Source organism: Bidens hawaiensis, unplaced genomic scaffold, assembly GCF_021521415.1.
Source record: "Bidens hawaiensis isolate Kalapana, Puna unplaced genomic scaffold, B.hawaiensis_p1.1 tig00014424_1, whole genome shotgun sequence".
NCBI classification, from domain to species: Eukaryota; Viridiplantae; Streptophyta; class Magnoliopsida; order Asterales; family Asteraceae; genus Bidens; species Bidens hawaiensis.
This window is the reverse complement of record NW_027492254.1, coordinates 16,386-33,091: the sequence shown is the minus strand read 5'-3', so window position 1 is coordinate 33,091 and position 16,706 is coordinate 16,386. Positions and strand designations below refer to the sequence as shown.

Sequence of the window (16,706 nt, the reverse complement as noted above, 5' to 3'; positions counted from 1 at the left end):
GAATCGGTGGTGCTCAAGTGGTGGTGGTTGGTTGGTGGTGGCAGTAGTGTTTAGGTTGAGTTTTCTGGAAAAAAATATGGCTTTTCCGGCGACTTGCAACTAATGACGTTACATTCTGTTGGTCACGGACTGTTGAGAACAAATATGATAAAATGTGGGATCGTTTATCAACCAATTCGTTAGTTGGGACCAACATGAACCAAAAGATGATAATTGAGATTAATAAAACAATACACCTATTTTAAATAAACGAACACCAACATTTTCATCTTCTAAAAAAACGAACACGAAGACAAACATTATCCAATTAAGCATTCGTTTAAAGTCAAACAAACAAACAAACATAAACATACCTTTATTCATATCCATTCGGTTCCGTTTGTCTCAAGGCCTAAATCAAAAGTTTAAAAGCAAACCACATTTCCACATATTAGTTATTATTTCCCCAATGTCAATTCAGTTATAATAATAAAATAATCAGGTTATCATTTCACACTCACCCCTTTAAGTACAACCATCAATACACAACATACAACCAAAAATCCCCAATTGTACGTCTCTTATTTCCGCTTCAAAACCCTAGAAATCAAAACCAGAGGCAAAATTCACCAAATTGACCCACAAATTGTGTAAATTGGAAGCCGATTTACACCCATGGCTGTGTCACAGAGAGACCAGACGCTCTCGCTCCTCGCCGCCGCAAACAATCACGGAGATTTGGCCGTGAAGCTTTCGTCTTTGAAGCAAGCCAAGGATATCTTACTCGCTGCGGATCTATCGCTGCTTTCCGCCGAATTGTTTCCGTATTTGGTTGAGCTTCAATCGTCTCATGAACCGCTTGTTCGCAAAACCCTAGTCGAGTGAGTGGTTTTATGTGGAATTGAATTCGTGATGTAGTGTTTTTGATAATGTGTTGATAGAATGGAGCCCGAGGGTTTAATTATTCATTTTGTTATATATAAATTGAATTAGTAGGAATGGTTTGACATTGAAGGTCAAAATGGCTAATTTAAGAGGATACAACGAGAATTGGGTCTGTTTACTCTTGTAGGAATAAGTTCCGCATTATAAGTAATGCTAAAAGACTGTTTTTTGTTTTGTTATATACGAAGGAAGGACATTCGTGTTTAGCCTCTGTCTTTTCTTAAGATGCCAACTCTCTTCACAGAGTAGCTATTGTTATCAAAATTTCACTTTTGAAGTGTGTGCATGACGCATGATGCGTTATGCATGCTATATCGGGTTGACATTTGATGAGTTTATTTATAGTGCATGTTTTTATCCATGAGAACCTGGTAAAGCTATTAAGAGACGCCACTTTAGTATGGGGGCATCTGTTCTTGATCATAGTGCGTTTATATATTTTATTTTTTCATTAAAGTACCACTTGCCAGTTGCCACTAGGTTGCTTATTTGATATTTATGCATCTGAATGATATTAACTTGCCGGCAGAAGGATATTTTTATTTGAATGTTCCATGCAACAGATATTATGACTGATTGAATGCTGGTGTTGCTGTATGAACGTGGGATATTTCTGCATTGTTAGGTTTTTGTCATGCTAATATGTTTATATGCTGTTGTAGGACGATTGAGGAAATCAGTTTAAAAACAATGGAGTATTCACCAGTACTGATGCCGGTGTTGTTGACACTACTGAATGATGATGATTCTGTTGTTGCTAGACAAACCATTGTTGCTGGCACACATATATTTTGTAAGGCTTTGGACGAGTTAGCATTGCAGGTCTCTCCCTCTCTGTTTTTTTTACCTCTGGATCCTCTTATCCAACAATAAAAATGGGCTATACTACTTTAAATATGTGTTAATTTTATTGGTTTGCACATACCTTGAGATCTTGAAACTTTATTATGGTAAATTATAGTTTCAGCGGCATGGTTTAGTGGAGAGATGGCTTGAAGAAATCTGGTCTTGGATGATCAAGTTTAAGGACACTGTCTTCCAGATTGCATTAGAGGTATTGCACCAAGCCTCAATAACTGCATTTTAGTTTTCTGAAATGAATTTAACTTGCATTTGCTATTTTAGGCTAAGTCTGTTGGGCCAAGGTTGCTTGCTATAAAGTTTATGGAAACTTGTGTGTTACTCTTCATGCCTGACAATGATTCTAGAGGGAAAATTACAGAAGGTATTGTTTATCCTGCATATATGTTCATGTTTTTTTTAATCACACTTGGTTTTAATCGCAGTGGGTAGAAATGCACACATGTTTAATATTATACGGGTGGCTGGTGGTCATCCTGTTCTGGATTCAGTTGCACTCCAGTCTGAAGCTAATAGATGCTTCTTGGTTTTACTTGACCTCTTGAGTTCGTCTGGTGGTCTCCCGGGTTCCATTACAATTTCTGTTGTTAATAGGTGAGATACTGCCCATATGTTCTTAAGGTCTGTGTGCGTTAACTTGAGATTTTCTTATCTTCACCACATGGTTCTCTTGTGATACATGTATTTAGGTCAAATGTAAAAAAAATACGTAATTGTATACATTTATTTGATAGTGTTTGCCAAATTTGGTGTGAATGGAGTATACACTGAATACTTGTATCAACTTTACCTATGTATAGTTTTTGTTTGTTGGATTAGATATTCCATGTTTTCTCTTTTAATCTAATTCTTGAGAAGTAAAAAAGGAAATATTGAAAGTTGCAAGCTCACCTACTTCTAAATTGTGGCAATACATGCGTTTTTAATATGTACCATACTCTGTGTTAATATTATATACTTGTAAAATTTTATTAAGTAGTTAAAACTCAGTATTTTTAATATATTTAACAGTCAAAATTTTTTCTGTCAAAAATTTAACATATGCTATTAAATATGTGTTTGTGTTTTTTTTTCAGCTAACAGAGTGTTATCTTTTGGATTGTAACATTCACTTTGTTTCTGGACTACTTTTTTTGCATATTTTTATCTTTTTGATGTTTCAGCACCAATGGTGTAGAAACTAGATGTATATTCTTATAGCACTTTCTGAAAACTAGTGCTTTGTGTTTGTACTGCGTGCACCTTCGTCTTGGCTCCGTAGACCCCATCATCTTGGATCGTCTCACGCTTTCTAAAATTTAGCTTGTAACTGAATATGATACCATGTCTACCGTTATGTGCTTCTTTTTGTAGAACTATAGATCTATTGCTGACTTACGGAAAACATATTTGTAACTGATGCTAATTGATTTTATCTCTGAATGTCTATTGCTGAAGTCAGCTGTACTTTTATTATCATCCCTGTAAAACATATAGCTTTGGGGATTTATGAAAATAAATGCGCTTAAAACAAACTGAAGGTGTTATTAGTACACCTTGAAGTGCTTGTTTGTAATATTGTTGCAGTAAGCAGCATGTTTGGCAGCAATGTGCAAGGTTAATCAGATCGGATGTATGCATGTAATTGCTGAATTGGCGGTTCAGATATTGGGAGATAAAGCGTACATGCACAATCGGCGATAGCTTATTTGCTGAGTGCTTTGGTAGCATGTCAATGCAGTTTATAGGTTTTAAACTGTTTTGAGATCTACTGTTCTCTCAGTGTTCTATTGTAACTGTACATACTCTTGTACAAATGTAACTTAATTGACCTTTGACATACATTGAATAATCATTATTAATCAAGCTTCTTATTTTTGTTATGACACTGTGTCGCTGTCATCCGTCACACCTTGCTTTACGGGGTTGTCTTAAAAAAGTATGCTAAATACTCCTAACTATTTACCAAAAGTGATTGTTTTTTTAGTGCAAATGGTAATCAAGAAGTTAAAACATAAACGGACAAGAAGCCATCACATATTTAAGGGAAACAGAAATTCTAAATTAATTAATATTAAATTAAATTGCACGAGCCGGGAATACGTTTTAAGTTGACACCGCATATGATCTTTTGGGATTGTTACTGCAGCTGTTCCTGCCACAATTTTGATGCATACTGCCATACTGCAAACACTAAAATTTCAAACCCAATATTTCACTTCAAGTTAATGTGTTAAAAGTTAGGTTATGCAAAGTGAAGATTGATGAGTGTACAGTTCTGTAGCTTACAGTACAAATTAATAATTGTTTCTGGTTGTACAGATGGAATAAGTTTAGGGCGACGCGTGCTTGTTGACAGTTAATTTGCAGTTTTACTGTGTGCTGCTATTACTATGTTATTCGCTGCATTGTACTTAGTTCACATCAATGAAATACTTTCAGTATCTGATATTGTGTTTTGGTGGTATTTACTCTTTTTAAGTTAATATAGTGTGATGTGGTATAGTAATGTGATTAAACGTTGGTTATCTCATATTATAAGTTTTATAGCTCTTTTTATGGACATTATTTATATTAATAAGGCTGATCATCATCTACTTTGTAATTACTTGCATGGTTATTTTACAGAACAAAATAAAATCAAAATAATTTTGATTATGATTTGTTTTTCTTTTTTCAGCCTTGCTATCATAGGTCGAAGGAGGCAGGCCCTCTATAGCTCTGTTCTTTTTGCACTACTTGATTTTGATGCTAGTTTCGTAGTCAAAGGGACCCACAATCCTAGCATACAGTATTCTTTAAGATCTGCGTTCTTAGGATTTTTGCGATCTACACACCCTGTTCTTATGGAGGTAATTTCCATAGTGTTGTCCAATGTTTTTTCTTGCATATTAAACATCTTTTGCAAGAATATGATGATTTAATAAGTAAATGAATCATAATTATGCTTCTTTTTATGATAATGATGTTAGATGATATGTGATAATTTATTCTAATTTTAAACCAGTCGAGAGACAAACTGATCAAGGCTTTGAGGGCAATCAATGCTGGAGATGCAGCTGACCAGGTGATGAGGCAAGTTGACAAAATGATAAGAAATAACGAGCGGGCTTCTCGTGCAAACAAGGTATATTACTTCAAGTCTTGAAAGGTTACTAAAAATAACATTTACATCCAAACCGTTTATCTATTACTTATTTATTTTTTAATTTTTCTTCAGGACGAGCAACAGCCAAGTCACATGCTTAAACGATCAACCCCTATGGACCAAGAGCACACAGTTTCCAGTGACTCAGCATCAAAGAGGAGTCGTTACGGTTCTGGTTTTAATACTAACGCAAACACAGCAATCCAAAGTGATTCAAGACATGATTACTCAGTAAACCGAGGCCCCCCCACCAAGGGGCCATCACAAGATAACGGTCTGACACCTGTCGAACAAATAATTTCCGCGATTGGTGCGTTGCTTGCTGAAGGAGAACGAGGTGCTCAGTCACTTGAGATTTTGATATCTCAAATACACCCTGAACTACTAGCTGAAATCGTTGTCACAAATATGAAACATTTGCCTAAAAACCCTCCATCGTTAACAAAGATTAGCACCAGACAAAGTGGTCTTTCAAACACTTCCCAGGTTTCACCAACTGTACAGAACTCCGTGCTTACAAATGCAGTTAGCACATCCTTATCTGCTACAATTAACCTCCAAACAGATCCCAAACGTGATTCCCGAAGGGTGAGTTTACCCTTATGGTGATTGGCTGTATTTTGTTTGTCTTAAAGGTGACACTTTTGACTCATTTACAGGTTAAATGGATAATATAAGAAAATGCTAGCTAGTAAGTAAACGTTTTAATAGTCACATGAAGCTGATTTTAAAAACACCTTAATCTTATTATCTGAAAAGTTGGATTTTTGTTGGAAGTAATAATATTCTGTAATAAGGGGAAATTTCATATTACCCCCCTCTAAACTTGCAACGCTACATATTTCTTCAAATCATCCTTGAAGAGCACTGTACTAATGCATAGAAGACTTGTGTTTTGGGTGGGCCTGTAAACGAACTGAACGTTTAGGGAATCGTTGGGTAGGATGCTCATTTATGTTCGCCAACATTCTTTTACGTTTGTTCATTTAAATTCGTTACTGTAGGTTTAATTAAGCTTTTTTGGTTACATTTGTTAGCATACTCATTTACCTTTTATCGTCTTATTGCAATTTAGTCTAGTTTTAATTAACTTATAAGGCACACTACATTGTTATTCACATTTACTTTTAATTTGAATTGGTTTTAGTTAACTTATAAGGCACAACACATTGTTATTCATGTTGGGTAGGATGTTCATCAACATTCTTTTATGTTTGTTCATTTAAATTCGTTACTGTACGTTTGATTAAGCCTTTTCGGTTACGTTTGTTAATATACTCATTTAACTTTTATTGTCTCATTGCAATTTAGTTTAGTTCTAATAACTTATAAGGCACAACACATTGTTATTCACATTTACTTTTAATTGGTTTTAGTTTTATATTCCTTCATTCTATGTTCAGTTATGGTTTGTTTGTTTACGCTTGTGAACCTTTCGTTTATATTGTTAACGACTTAACATAAACTAACATGGACACATTCATTTTCTTAACGAACAAGAACAAGACACTTTGTTTTATAAATTGTTCATGTCGATTGTTTGTTCAGTTAACGTTAAATGGACGGACACTAACATGCTCTGTTCGTGTTCGTTCGATTCGTTTACAAGCCTAGTTATGGAGAATATGTAGTTTTTAAGAGGCGGATATATGAAATTCCTCTATAAGAAAATAAATTATTGAAGTAAAGCTTGAGGGGTACAAATCACTAAAACTTGGACCTGTGCAATCTATAATCCTTCCTCAAAACAAGTCCAGACAATCATTTGACTTCCCAAGTCGACGTGTTTATTTAATGCTCAAAACTTTTTAAAATAGTTTATTGTTGAAATAGTATCGTGTCCGATCACTTTCGGCATGATAACTATCTATTAATAGTAAAATATTGTTGAAATATTGGAGTTAGATGCTAACAAACTGTTTTACAGGACCCGCGGCGTCATGACCCACGACGTGTGACACCGCCAGCTGGAACCCAATCTGAGCATTTTGTGGAAGATGTTACAGAGTCCGAGGCTGATGTGTCTGCCTTGATTAATAAACAACCTATGCCACCTGTACTGCCAGGTATCGAGTATTCATTGGATATTCTTCCACCCAAAGTAGAAACCGAGACACACATACCAGATAATTCAACAGTTTTTCAAGAACAGGCTCCAGATGAAGTTAAAGCTGACATGGAGTTTGATATCCCTAATATTGATTCTGTCAACAAGGAATCAAACACACAAAAGTCAAATGCACAGAATTCAATGGATGTTGATATGGCAGATGATGACCTGCCAATTCCGTTGGTGGAAGATGATCAGCTTTCACCAAGTCCAGTTGGCACACCGGTATTGGAGGAAACTTCTGTTGAGTTACCTGTGGTTCCATCTTATGTGGAATTAACAGAACAACAACAAAAAGATATAAAGAATTTGGCAATTACAAGGATTATTGACTCTTATAAACAGTTAAGCGGTTCAGAGTTTATGCAGACCCGTATGTCATTACTATCTCGGCTGGTTGCTCAGGTGGGGGTTGAGTTTGACTGCTTTTTATGTTTTGCTTTTGAGGCGGTATTGTTATCGTTTCTAACATTGTATGAAAACTTTGTAAAAGTGACCATACATTTTTTATATCCGAGATAATAATTTGTTTTTATTATAAAATATTAATGCTTTCAGTGTAATGTGGTTCTTGTGACATGGCATGTTCATGTTATCGTGTGAGCTTTTATGATCAACGAGCAATATATAAATCAGCATTACTTTTTGTACAATTTTAATAAATTTGGTTTCAGTGATAATGCAAATTCTGTTTTTAAAAAATCTCAAGTTGAGTGTGAGAATTTGTCTGAATTTAGAACTTTTGGGCCTTTGACCAGAAGTAAGTCAACCCGAAACATAGTTAAGAAGAGTGAGTAACAAGCAAAAGCTATTTCACATATAATATCTTAGTTTCATGTAAAAGATTATTCTAAATTATAATGAAGTTTTACTACTGACAGTTGCTAAATCTGATTTTTAGTTATGATTCTAGAGTTAGTTATAATAAACTTATAACGATAATTTGTGCGTTTAAATGCTGCAGGTTGATGCTGATGATGATGTAATTGTCTTGATACAAAAGCATATAGTCTCAGACTACCAAAATCAAAAGGTATCTGATTTAAATATATTTAAACCTCTTAAAACTTTTTTTTATTATTGATTTGCATTTTCGTCAGGGACACGAGCTCGTTATGCATGTGCTATACCACCTGCATGCTCTCACAATGTCAGATACATCTCAAGATTCTTCAGTGGCCTTTGTATATGAGAAATTCCTTCTGGGAGTGGTAAAAAAAAATAAAAATTGACATAATAAATTTACAATAAACTTGAAATTGACTGTTATGTGATTTTATGTTGTAGGCAAAGTGTTTGCTGGATGTTTTGCCAGCAAATGATAAATCGTTCAGTAAATTATTTTGTGAAGCTCCTGTGTTGCCTGGGTCAGCATTTAAGTTGCTTGATGAAATATGTTGCTCAGATAATAATTATGGAAAAGATATCCGTGACGGTGATCGTGTGCATCAAGGTCTTGGTTCTTTGTGGAGCTTGATTTTAGGACGCCCTAATAACCGTCAGGCGTTTTTGGATATTGCTTTGAAGGTAACTTGTTGTACAAGTTCCACAAAATACGTTGATTGTTGTATTGCTTCTCACATTTGATGGATCTGTTCAAATACAGTGTGCTGTTCATCCAAAAGATGACATTCGTGCAAAAGCTATTCGACTGGTAAGGCAAATTATAATTTGATACTTTGGTGATGCAAGTTATAAGTTAATGCTTAATATGTTTGTTTCGTTTACCAGGTGGCAAACAAACTTTATGTTATTGATTTTATATCAGAGAAAATTGAGGAATTTGCTACAAACAAGTTGCTTTCAGCTGTTAACAGATCAGTATCAGATGCTGAGCTGGCAAATGAACAGCAAACAGGACAAGAAGCATCTATTAGTGGTTCTCAAATTTCAGAGCCCGGGACTTCTGAGAATGAGTCAGCAACGGGGCCACAATCTGATTCGCAAAGTGATTCATCAATGTCACTTGCTCAAGCTCAGCAACACCTTTCGTTGTTTTTTGCTTTGTGTACCAAGGTTATTTTGTCATTTACGTTATTACTACACTAGAGTTACTCGTATTAAATTTTATGGTTGTTTAAAGAGCTCCCTTGAAATCGTCTCAATTGTAAACGAGCAGGGCCGAGTTGGCTAGGCCTGTAAACGAGCCAAGGTCGGCTCAGCTCGTGGCTCTCTTGTTAGTTTGCTTGTTGACTTGTTTAACTTACAAAATTTACGAGTGTAGCAATAATTAATAATCACATACCAACTAACAGCATTATCTTAAAAACAAGCAGAAGCTATGATTCATTTACTTCATTAGATCATCATATTCTTGCAAAAGATGTATGCACAGATTACAAGTGCTTTATGCGGTTCTCACAACTCTCAACATAAAATTGGTTTTGTAAAGAGTGCATCCCTATATCCATGTGTGTAAATAAAAAAATAAAATTAAACCTGGCTTGATGAGCTTTGAGCTTAGCTTTTGATAAGCTGAGTTGAGCCCGAGCTCAACATTTCAGCTTGTTAAGATGAAAGAGCTGAGCCCGGGCTCCCCGTGGCTGGTGTCACACACATACTGTTTCAATTTGTTTGCATTGCTGATGTCACACACATATTGTGTGTTCTACTTTTGTGCAGAAACCTAGTCTTCTTCAACTTGTATTTGATAGATACGATCATGCTCCAAAGGCTGTTAAGCAGGTGGGAATTATAGTTCTTTTGTTATCCAAACTTAATTTTCATTATTTCTTTTGTTTATGTTATTGTATGCTATAACATCAGTTAAGAAACCACATTTCACTAATCTCTTTTTATTTTTTACTAAATTCAGGCTATCCATCGCCATGTTCCTATTCTTGTTCGGGCCCTAGGTCCATCATATTCCTATTTACTCAAGATAATATCTGATCCACCCCAAGGAAGTGAAAACCTCCTGACACAGGTATATATTCAAATTTTTTTCTAAATTTGTTTTTGTGACAAAGTATTTATTGATATAATTTTTATGGTTTCTACAAGGTGCTACATGTTCTATGTGAAGGCACAACTCCTTCGCCTGATCTGGTTGCAATTGTCAAGCGGTTATATGAAACCAAACTTAACGTAATATATATTTTATGATTTTTTACTGCTAATATTTTTCATTACATGAATTTCTGATATTTTCTTTTTATTATTTATCTCTTTTGCAGGATGCTACAATACTTATTCCAATCTTGAATTCCTTTACCAAAAGCGAGGTTTATTTTCTTACCTTTAATATGTTTATCGGTTGGTATATAGTTAAGTAAGAAATCAAAAGGATTTTGGGTTAAAAATTCACTTTTCATATTGTAAATTATTTCTTTTTGTGAAACTGTTTAGTTTTCTTGGAATTCTGATTTTTTTACTTTTCTATTTCAGGTTTTGCCTATTTTTCCGCGTCTTGTCCAGCTTCCATTAGACAAGTTTCAGACGGCTATGGCTCATATACTACAGGTTTCAGTTATTCTAGTCAGGCCGGTCAATTAAAAGATTTAAAAAAAACGAATAGTACTTAAAAGCTCGTAATTTTATGCAGGGTTCAGCTCATATGGGTCCTGCACTAACTCCAGCAGAAGTATTGGTTGCAGTTCATGACATTAACCCCGAGAAAGATGGCGTTCCACTTAAAAAGGCACGTTTACTCGTTGACCTATTTGCAAAGTCAACTGTTTGTTTGACTTACACTTTTACTTTGTACATTATTGCAGGTGATGGATGCATGCTCAGCTTGTTTTGAGCAGCGTACTGTTTTCACACAACAAGTTCTGGCAAAAGCATTGAATCAAATGGTATTATTGTTATTTTTCGTTTTCATCTTATAAATTAGTGTATTTATTATCATGTGTTTTGAGATTTTTCGTAATTGTAATCATTTTATAACTTTTAGGTTGATCAAACACCTTTACCTCTTTTATTCATGAGGACAATAATCCAGGCAATTGACGCTTTCCCCATGCTGGTATTTAACTATCTATACAATAATACAAATATATATATATATATATATATATATATATAAACATTTGTGATATTTTGTTTTTATGTTTTTCTGTTAATACTTTGAAATTTAATGTTTGATGGTATATTTGGCAGCTGGAATTTGTTATGGAGATACTTTCCAAACTTGTTAGCAGACAGGTGTGTGGTTTTATGCGATTACTCGTACTTTTTAACCTTTTCTATAATAAATATATTAAATTGCATTTCAAAATATAAATTTGATGTCTATTGATCCAAAATTTACCAATTTTTTGCTCTTTTATGCTAAGTGCTTTTGTAGCTAATTACTTTATCTTGAAAAGTTTTCACCTAAATTGATTATAGTTTAGTCATATTTTCTAAAATAATAATATTATGTTTCTAACAATAATCTAACTTTGTCCAGTCATATAACTGTTTCCGTGTTTCTTCAGGTTTGGAGGATGCCAAAATTGTGGGTTGGATTTCTGAAATGTATTTCACAAACGCAGCCGCATTCGTTTCGTGTATTATTACAAGTACGTTTTGTATTTTCAATCATCTTGTTTGCCTTTTAATGGTTCTTATTTTATTTTCAAGCTGTTGGTTTTAAATATTAATATCAAGTTGTTGTTGCAGTTGTCAACACCACAACTGGAGGGTGCATTGAACAAATATGGTAGTCTCCGGAGCCCACTTGCTGCGTATGCAAACCAACCGAGTGTAAAAGCCTCCTTGCCTAGGTATATATGTTTTTCATATAACCACCACCGTCATTTGTTAATAGTAAAGGATAATATCCAAAAAAACATACTTTCTCAAACATAATTTTAGCATCAAAAAGTCCCCGCACATGTAAAAAATAACATGAAAAAATTACTCAACCGAATTTTGCTATATTAAGGCGTGTACACTTTTCTAGAATGCATGTACTTGTGAAAAAATATGTAAGACAATGACCCGTAATGTCTTAATTTAAAGTTTGATGACATGACGTGTAACTTTTTACAAAAAAAAACACATGTGATCTTATTTTGACAAATTTAAGAGAACGAGCCATTGTTTTAAATATTCTTTTCACAAGTACAAGCATACTACACAAGTGTAGGGACTTTAATACAACTAAGTTTGTTCAAGTCACTTTTTCATATTTTTCTAAATGCACAAAGACTATGCCAAATTTATGTCTATTTGACTTTTTCATGAAAAATGAAAAAGCATTTGGTTTCTTTATGATGGTAACCCTAATAATAATAAATTAATAATATTTATGATGTAATTACACATTGTATTATGTTATCTAAGTAAAGTTACATGTACATAAATATAGGCTCGTGAAACCAATCAAAGTTCGTATGACACTCGGGCTCGAGCTCAAGCTCGTTTAATCACGGCTCGAAATGGACTTTTGGCAAGTCGATTACATATCTAGTTTCAACCCTGATGAATCAGAAAATCAGAATCATAATACTTGTCAAATACTGAAAACAGATTATTGATTATTGAAAACCTGTGCATTGAGATTAATGGTTAACATCTCGTTTGTTCAGGTCGACTCTACAAGCTCTGGGCCTTGCAAGTGAACCACAAATGCAGCAACAAAATCTTCAAAGTGCCAAAGTTCAAGGGACATCATAATAATAAAAATAATCATAATACACACCTCTGCCATAACAGCGTTATTTGGGACCTATTTACGAGTGTACAAAGAGGCGTGTTTCCCCGAGTAAATATAGAATAGCGTGTTGCTTTATGCTTATCGAGAATTTGAAGTCAAAACAGGGTTCATAGGCGGTGTTGACTTTTGTATCATTAATTCATTGTTATCTTTTGTAATTCCCTGTTTGTTTGTGTTGATACAGTAGGGACTTTTTGTCATCTTTTTTCTTTTCAAATTAGGATATCTTTTGTGGAATACTGCATACTTCTGCATACTTCAGTGATTGAAGAAATGAAAGTCCTGTAGTAGGCTAATCAAACTATTTTATACAGTTTAGTAATAACAAAAACCAAAAATTTATCTAAGGATTTAACATATTGAATGGTATTTGAGTGTAATGTACATAAACAAATTAGATATATATGTAGTAACCAATTTACATGTGTAAAAACTAATTTTTATAATTATAATAAAGTTACATATAATAAGTGAGAACTATCCTAGTGTTAACACATTAAAAAATAGATAAGAAAAGTGATTGATTGTTAAGAGTTATAAAACTCTACATCTGAAATGAATCTCTTCCAATATATAGTTTATATATATAGAAAATTAGTTGTTTTTGTAATATATAAAATATTTTCCAAGGTGATTTTTAATAAGTTTATATTATTGTAACATATAAACTCATGAAAAACGGTTGCCATTGTAACAGTGCTTTCTTATTATATTATCATGTTCAACTTATTAGGGGTGTTCGTGGTTTAGTTAAAAACTATAAAACCGTTTAAACTAGTAATTGGTTTGGCTATACTTACATGACTCCCTTGATATAGCTGTATTCAAACCCGGTTATGATAAAGCGATAATCATGGACAAAAAGATCACCCAGTGTGATTTTGTAATTTGGTGAAATGAAAGGAAAAATTTTCATTGAATGTGAACAAGCCGATTCAGATGCATATTGACCTGTATCAAAGGTGCACAATATAACCGGTTCTGGGTGGTACCCGGTGGGCCCAAAACCCGGGTTTGGACCTGATTCTACCAAGAAATTCCTACCCGGTTCCACCTTTCATATTTGATATTGGTTTCTATCCGGTTCCGGTTCATACCCGAAATACCTGGCTAAAAAAGAGTCACCGGAACCGGTTCCTACGGCATTATCGCCGTTTCTAACAGTTGGAACTGTTTTTTCACCCTCTCCATGTGTAATTGTGTATAAACAGTTGTTGGTTCAAATGGCTGACAAGCTAACTCGAAAACGCATTAACAAACGCAAAAAACACCAAAAAAAAAGTCTTTGTTTACTTTCGTTTTACACTCACCTACACCTCCATTTTTTTTACTCGCTATGACTAGACTAGTTATGGCAAGTGCAAACAAAATGAAAGGCAGGAAGAAAGCGGCTTTTTCATCCATTTTCATCGACCCGGTCGGTATACATGACGACCCGAAGGTTGAGAGGGTCGTCCCGTATAACCGCAACCAAGATATATGGTGCAATTGGGATTTGGTGAAGTTGTTCATCGGGGAACTTAAGGCCCATTGCAAAGATCGTGGTCCATTTTAAAACTTGATTCGAACTCAACTTAAAAAAAACACACTGATAGGAAATTTTGCAAGGCGTTAAAATTAATTCCCAAATCGGATCTAGCCGAACTGGGTGGAGATGGTACAATATTTTGTTACAACATGAAAATGGTTCATGATAGAATGGCAAAATACGTGATTCAAGAAGGTTTGCCGTTTAACCACTTTGACAACCCTCGGTTAACGGCTATAATTCGAGAGACGCTTCAACCTCATTACACTTACTTAAGTCGTACCACCCTTAGACATTACTGTTTAAAATTGCGGTAATGTGCAAAATATGATTTAATCGAATTTTTTTGAACTATAGAACGGGTGTCAACTTAACTAATGATGTTTGGTCGGCACCACATGGTTTACCAGGATCCTGCCTTTGTGTCACCACTTATTGGGTCAATTCGGTATCTTGGAAAATGATGAAACGCACCATCGCGTTTGAAAACTTCTCGTATCCACATACCGCCGATAAATTGTTTGATATTCAAACTTTTAATTTAAAAAAAAAAATATTTTCAATGTTGTTTGCTAACACAACAAACAATAACACGATGGTCGATATATTATACTTAAAATATACGCTGCCTTGCTGCGGAAAGTTTTTTCATAATCGATGTGTTGCCCATATTATTAATTTGGTTGTTCAAGACGTGCTCGACCATGAAATCGTCGATGGAAGTTTAAAATTTTTAGATATATGTTATATGATATTTTTAAAAGTGGTAAGCAAAATCATCAAGAATATAAACTGTATTGTAAATCAGTCGAAAGAAAATATTAAGGTGCTAATTGGGACGTTTTGACAAGTTGAAATTCAACTTGTCATATGCTCTCGTGTGCTATAGCCCAAAAAGAAACATTAAAATCCTTTCATAATATTCTTTCGGATCATCGCGATGCCGATATGTTTCGAAATGGTGCTTAAGGTAACTACTGAATAACTCTTAGAGTTTCTTTAAATTTTCAAAATCGCAACAACTAAATTATCGAATGTTTGCTATATATCTCTTAAAATTTTTGAAAATATGAATGAACTTTTTCGAAGTATGCTGGTACCAATGAAAGAAAATTTAGAAAATATTTTGGAGACATACCACCTATGTTTACATGTAACGTCGCTTTAAACCCCTCTTTAAATGTTCGCGAAGTTGAGGCATTGATTAAAAAAATTTATGACGACTTGGATATGCATGAGATCGACTTAATGATGTTGATTAATTGTGTATAAGAATTTATACATCTTTTCGGCACTAAAATATATCCAAATAAGCGTAATATTGACAATTATATTGGGATAAATAACCACTAATGTTTATAATTTCTATTTGTAGGTAAATATATCCTTAAAGAATAAAAAGAGCTGATATACAGAGAAAAAGATAAATGGTGAAAACAGACTCAACAAACCCCATAGTGAGGCATGACCATGTCTAGAGCATACGAAGTAAAGACAATATTCAGGAAGACAAAACATGGTCACGTTAACCTCAACACACCCATGTTATCAAGAACAAAATAAAAAACAAAATAGAAGGTTCTGAAGCTTAACATGGTCGTGCCTTCCCAAAACACGCTCATGCCTACAGTACAAGAGAAAATGACAAAATTTGGACTGTTGTGGACTCACCACGGCCGTGCTTTGCTTAACACGGTTGTGTTTTCCCTTGTACGAATCTGACATGATCATTCAATGCAAGAGGACAAAAATGTCATCATAGCAAAGCACGACCGTGTCTTGGCTCCCAGATCAACCTATAAGTTGAATGATCATCTTCCACGTTCAATACATTTTCAACACCATTAAATTCACTTCACCCACCTCCTTTCTCCACCATTAATAAGGGAATTATCCCATCCATCCAACCCTTTGAAGATTAATTTGATCATGTTTGTATCTATTACTTTGATGTATAACATTATGCTTACTTTGGCTAAACTTTCATAGTATCATCTTGGTTTATAATGAATCTTAATTAAAGTTTAATAATATTAGTTAAACATGTGATCGATTTTAATAAGTAAAGGTTATGTTGCAATTATCACTTAATGAGGAATGTTATAATACTTTTAAAATATACCCCAAGTGCCAAGCGTGAGGATAAGCCGAGAAATTGCTAGTCTTTTAAGGCCTCAATGAACCTTAAATAGAAGCCAAGTTCCGAGCTTGACGATAAGCTGAGGAATTGCCACTCTTGTAAGGGCTTGGTTGATTAATTAAGTAAACTTAGAAACAGACGCCAAGATTTCGAGCTTGATAATAAGTCGGGAAATCATCATTCTTGTAAGGGTTGGTTGTGGAAAAAACATAAATCATAATATTGACATGGACCAAATGAGGTGTTAGAAGTAATTAATCATTTTAAAATGGGAACTATTGACAATGTTTGTGATAACGGATTGTTGATGTTCCTCAACTAAAATCGACTAATTACTTGTTAAGTGAGTGTGCAACATAACCTATTTTAAAC

General features: G+C 34.3%; 1 protein-coding gene across 3 annotated transcripts; it reads left to right on the top strand.

The window, feature by feature from the left end:
• Nucleotides 1-500: 500 nt before the first annotated feature.
• Nucleotides 501-12,878, top strand: LOC143546715 (uncharacterized). Of its 3 annotated transcripts, XM_077038322.1 has the most exons (26): nucleotides 501-860; nucleotides 1,587-1,746; nucleotides 1,886-1,978; nucleotides 2,050-2,149; nucleotides 2,211-2,379; nucleotides 4,445-4,616; nucleotides 4,772-4,891; nucleotides 4,985-5,500; nucleotides 6,840-7,427; nucleotides 7,987-8,055; nucleotides 8,123-8,233; nucleotides 8,310-8,549; nucleotides 8,629-8,676; nucleotides 8,754-9,038; nucleotides 9,645-9,707; nucleotides 9,838-9,948; nucleotides 10,026-10,109; nucleotides 10,199-10,246; nucleotides 10,410-10,484; nucleotides 10,567-10,662; nucleotides 10,739-10,819; nucleotides 10,918-10,989; nucleotides 11,124-11,168; nucleotides 11,444-11,527; nucleotides 11,628-11,731; nucleotides 12,539-12,878. In XM_077038322.1, exons 1-26 carry the CDS (start codon nucleotides 655-657, stop codon nucleotides 12,624-12,626), a joined length of 3,828 nt encoding a protein of 1,275 aa, XP_076894437.1. In that variant the 5' UTR covers nucleotides 501-654; the 3' UTR covers nucleotides 12,627-12,878. The 3 variants fall into 3 exon arrangements, with proteins under 3 accessions (XP_076894437.1, XP_076894435.1, XP_076894436.1); XM_077038320.1 differs by lacking the exons at nucleotides 10,739-10,819; nucleotides 10,918-10,989; nucleotides 11,124-11,168; ... (1 more) ...; nucleotides 11,628-11,731; nucleotides 12,539-12,878 and having other exon boundaries at nucleotides 10,410-10,490; nucleotides 10,574-10,691; XM_077038321.1 differs by lacking the exons at nucleotides 4,445-4,616; nucleotides 4,772-4,891; nucleotides 4,985-5,500; ... (16 more) ...; nucleotides 11,628-11,731; nucleotides 12,539-12,878 and adding an exon at nucleotides 3,352-4,404.
• Nucleotides 12,879-16,706: the final 3,828 nt, after the last annotated feature.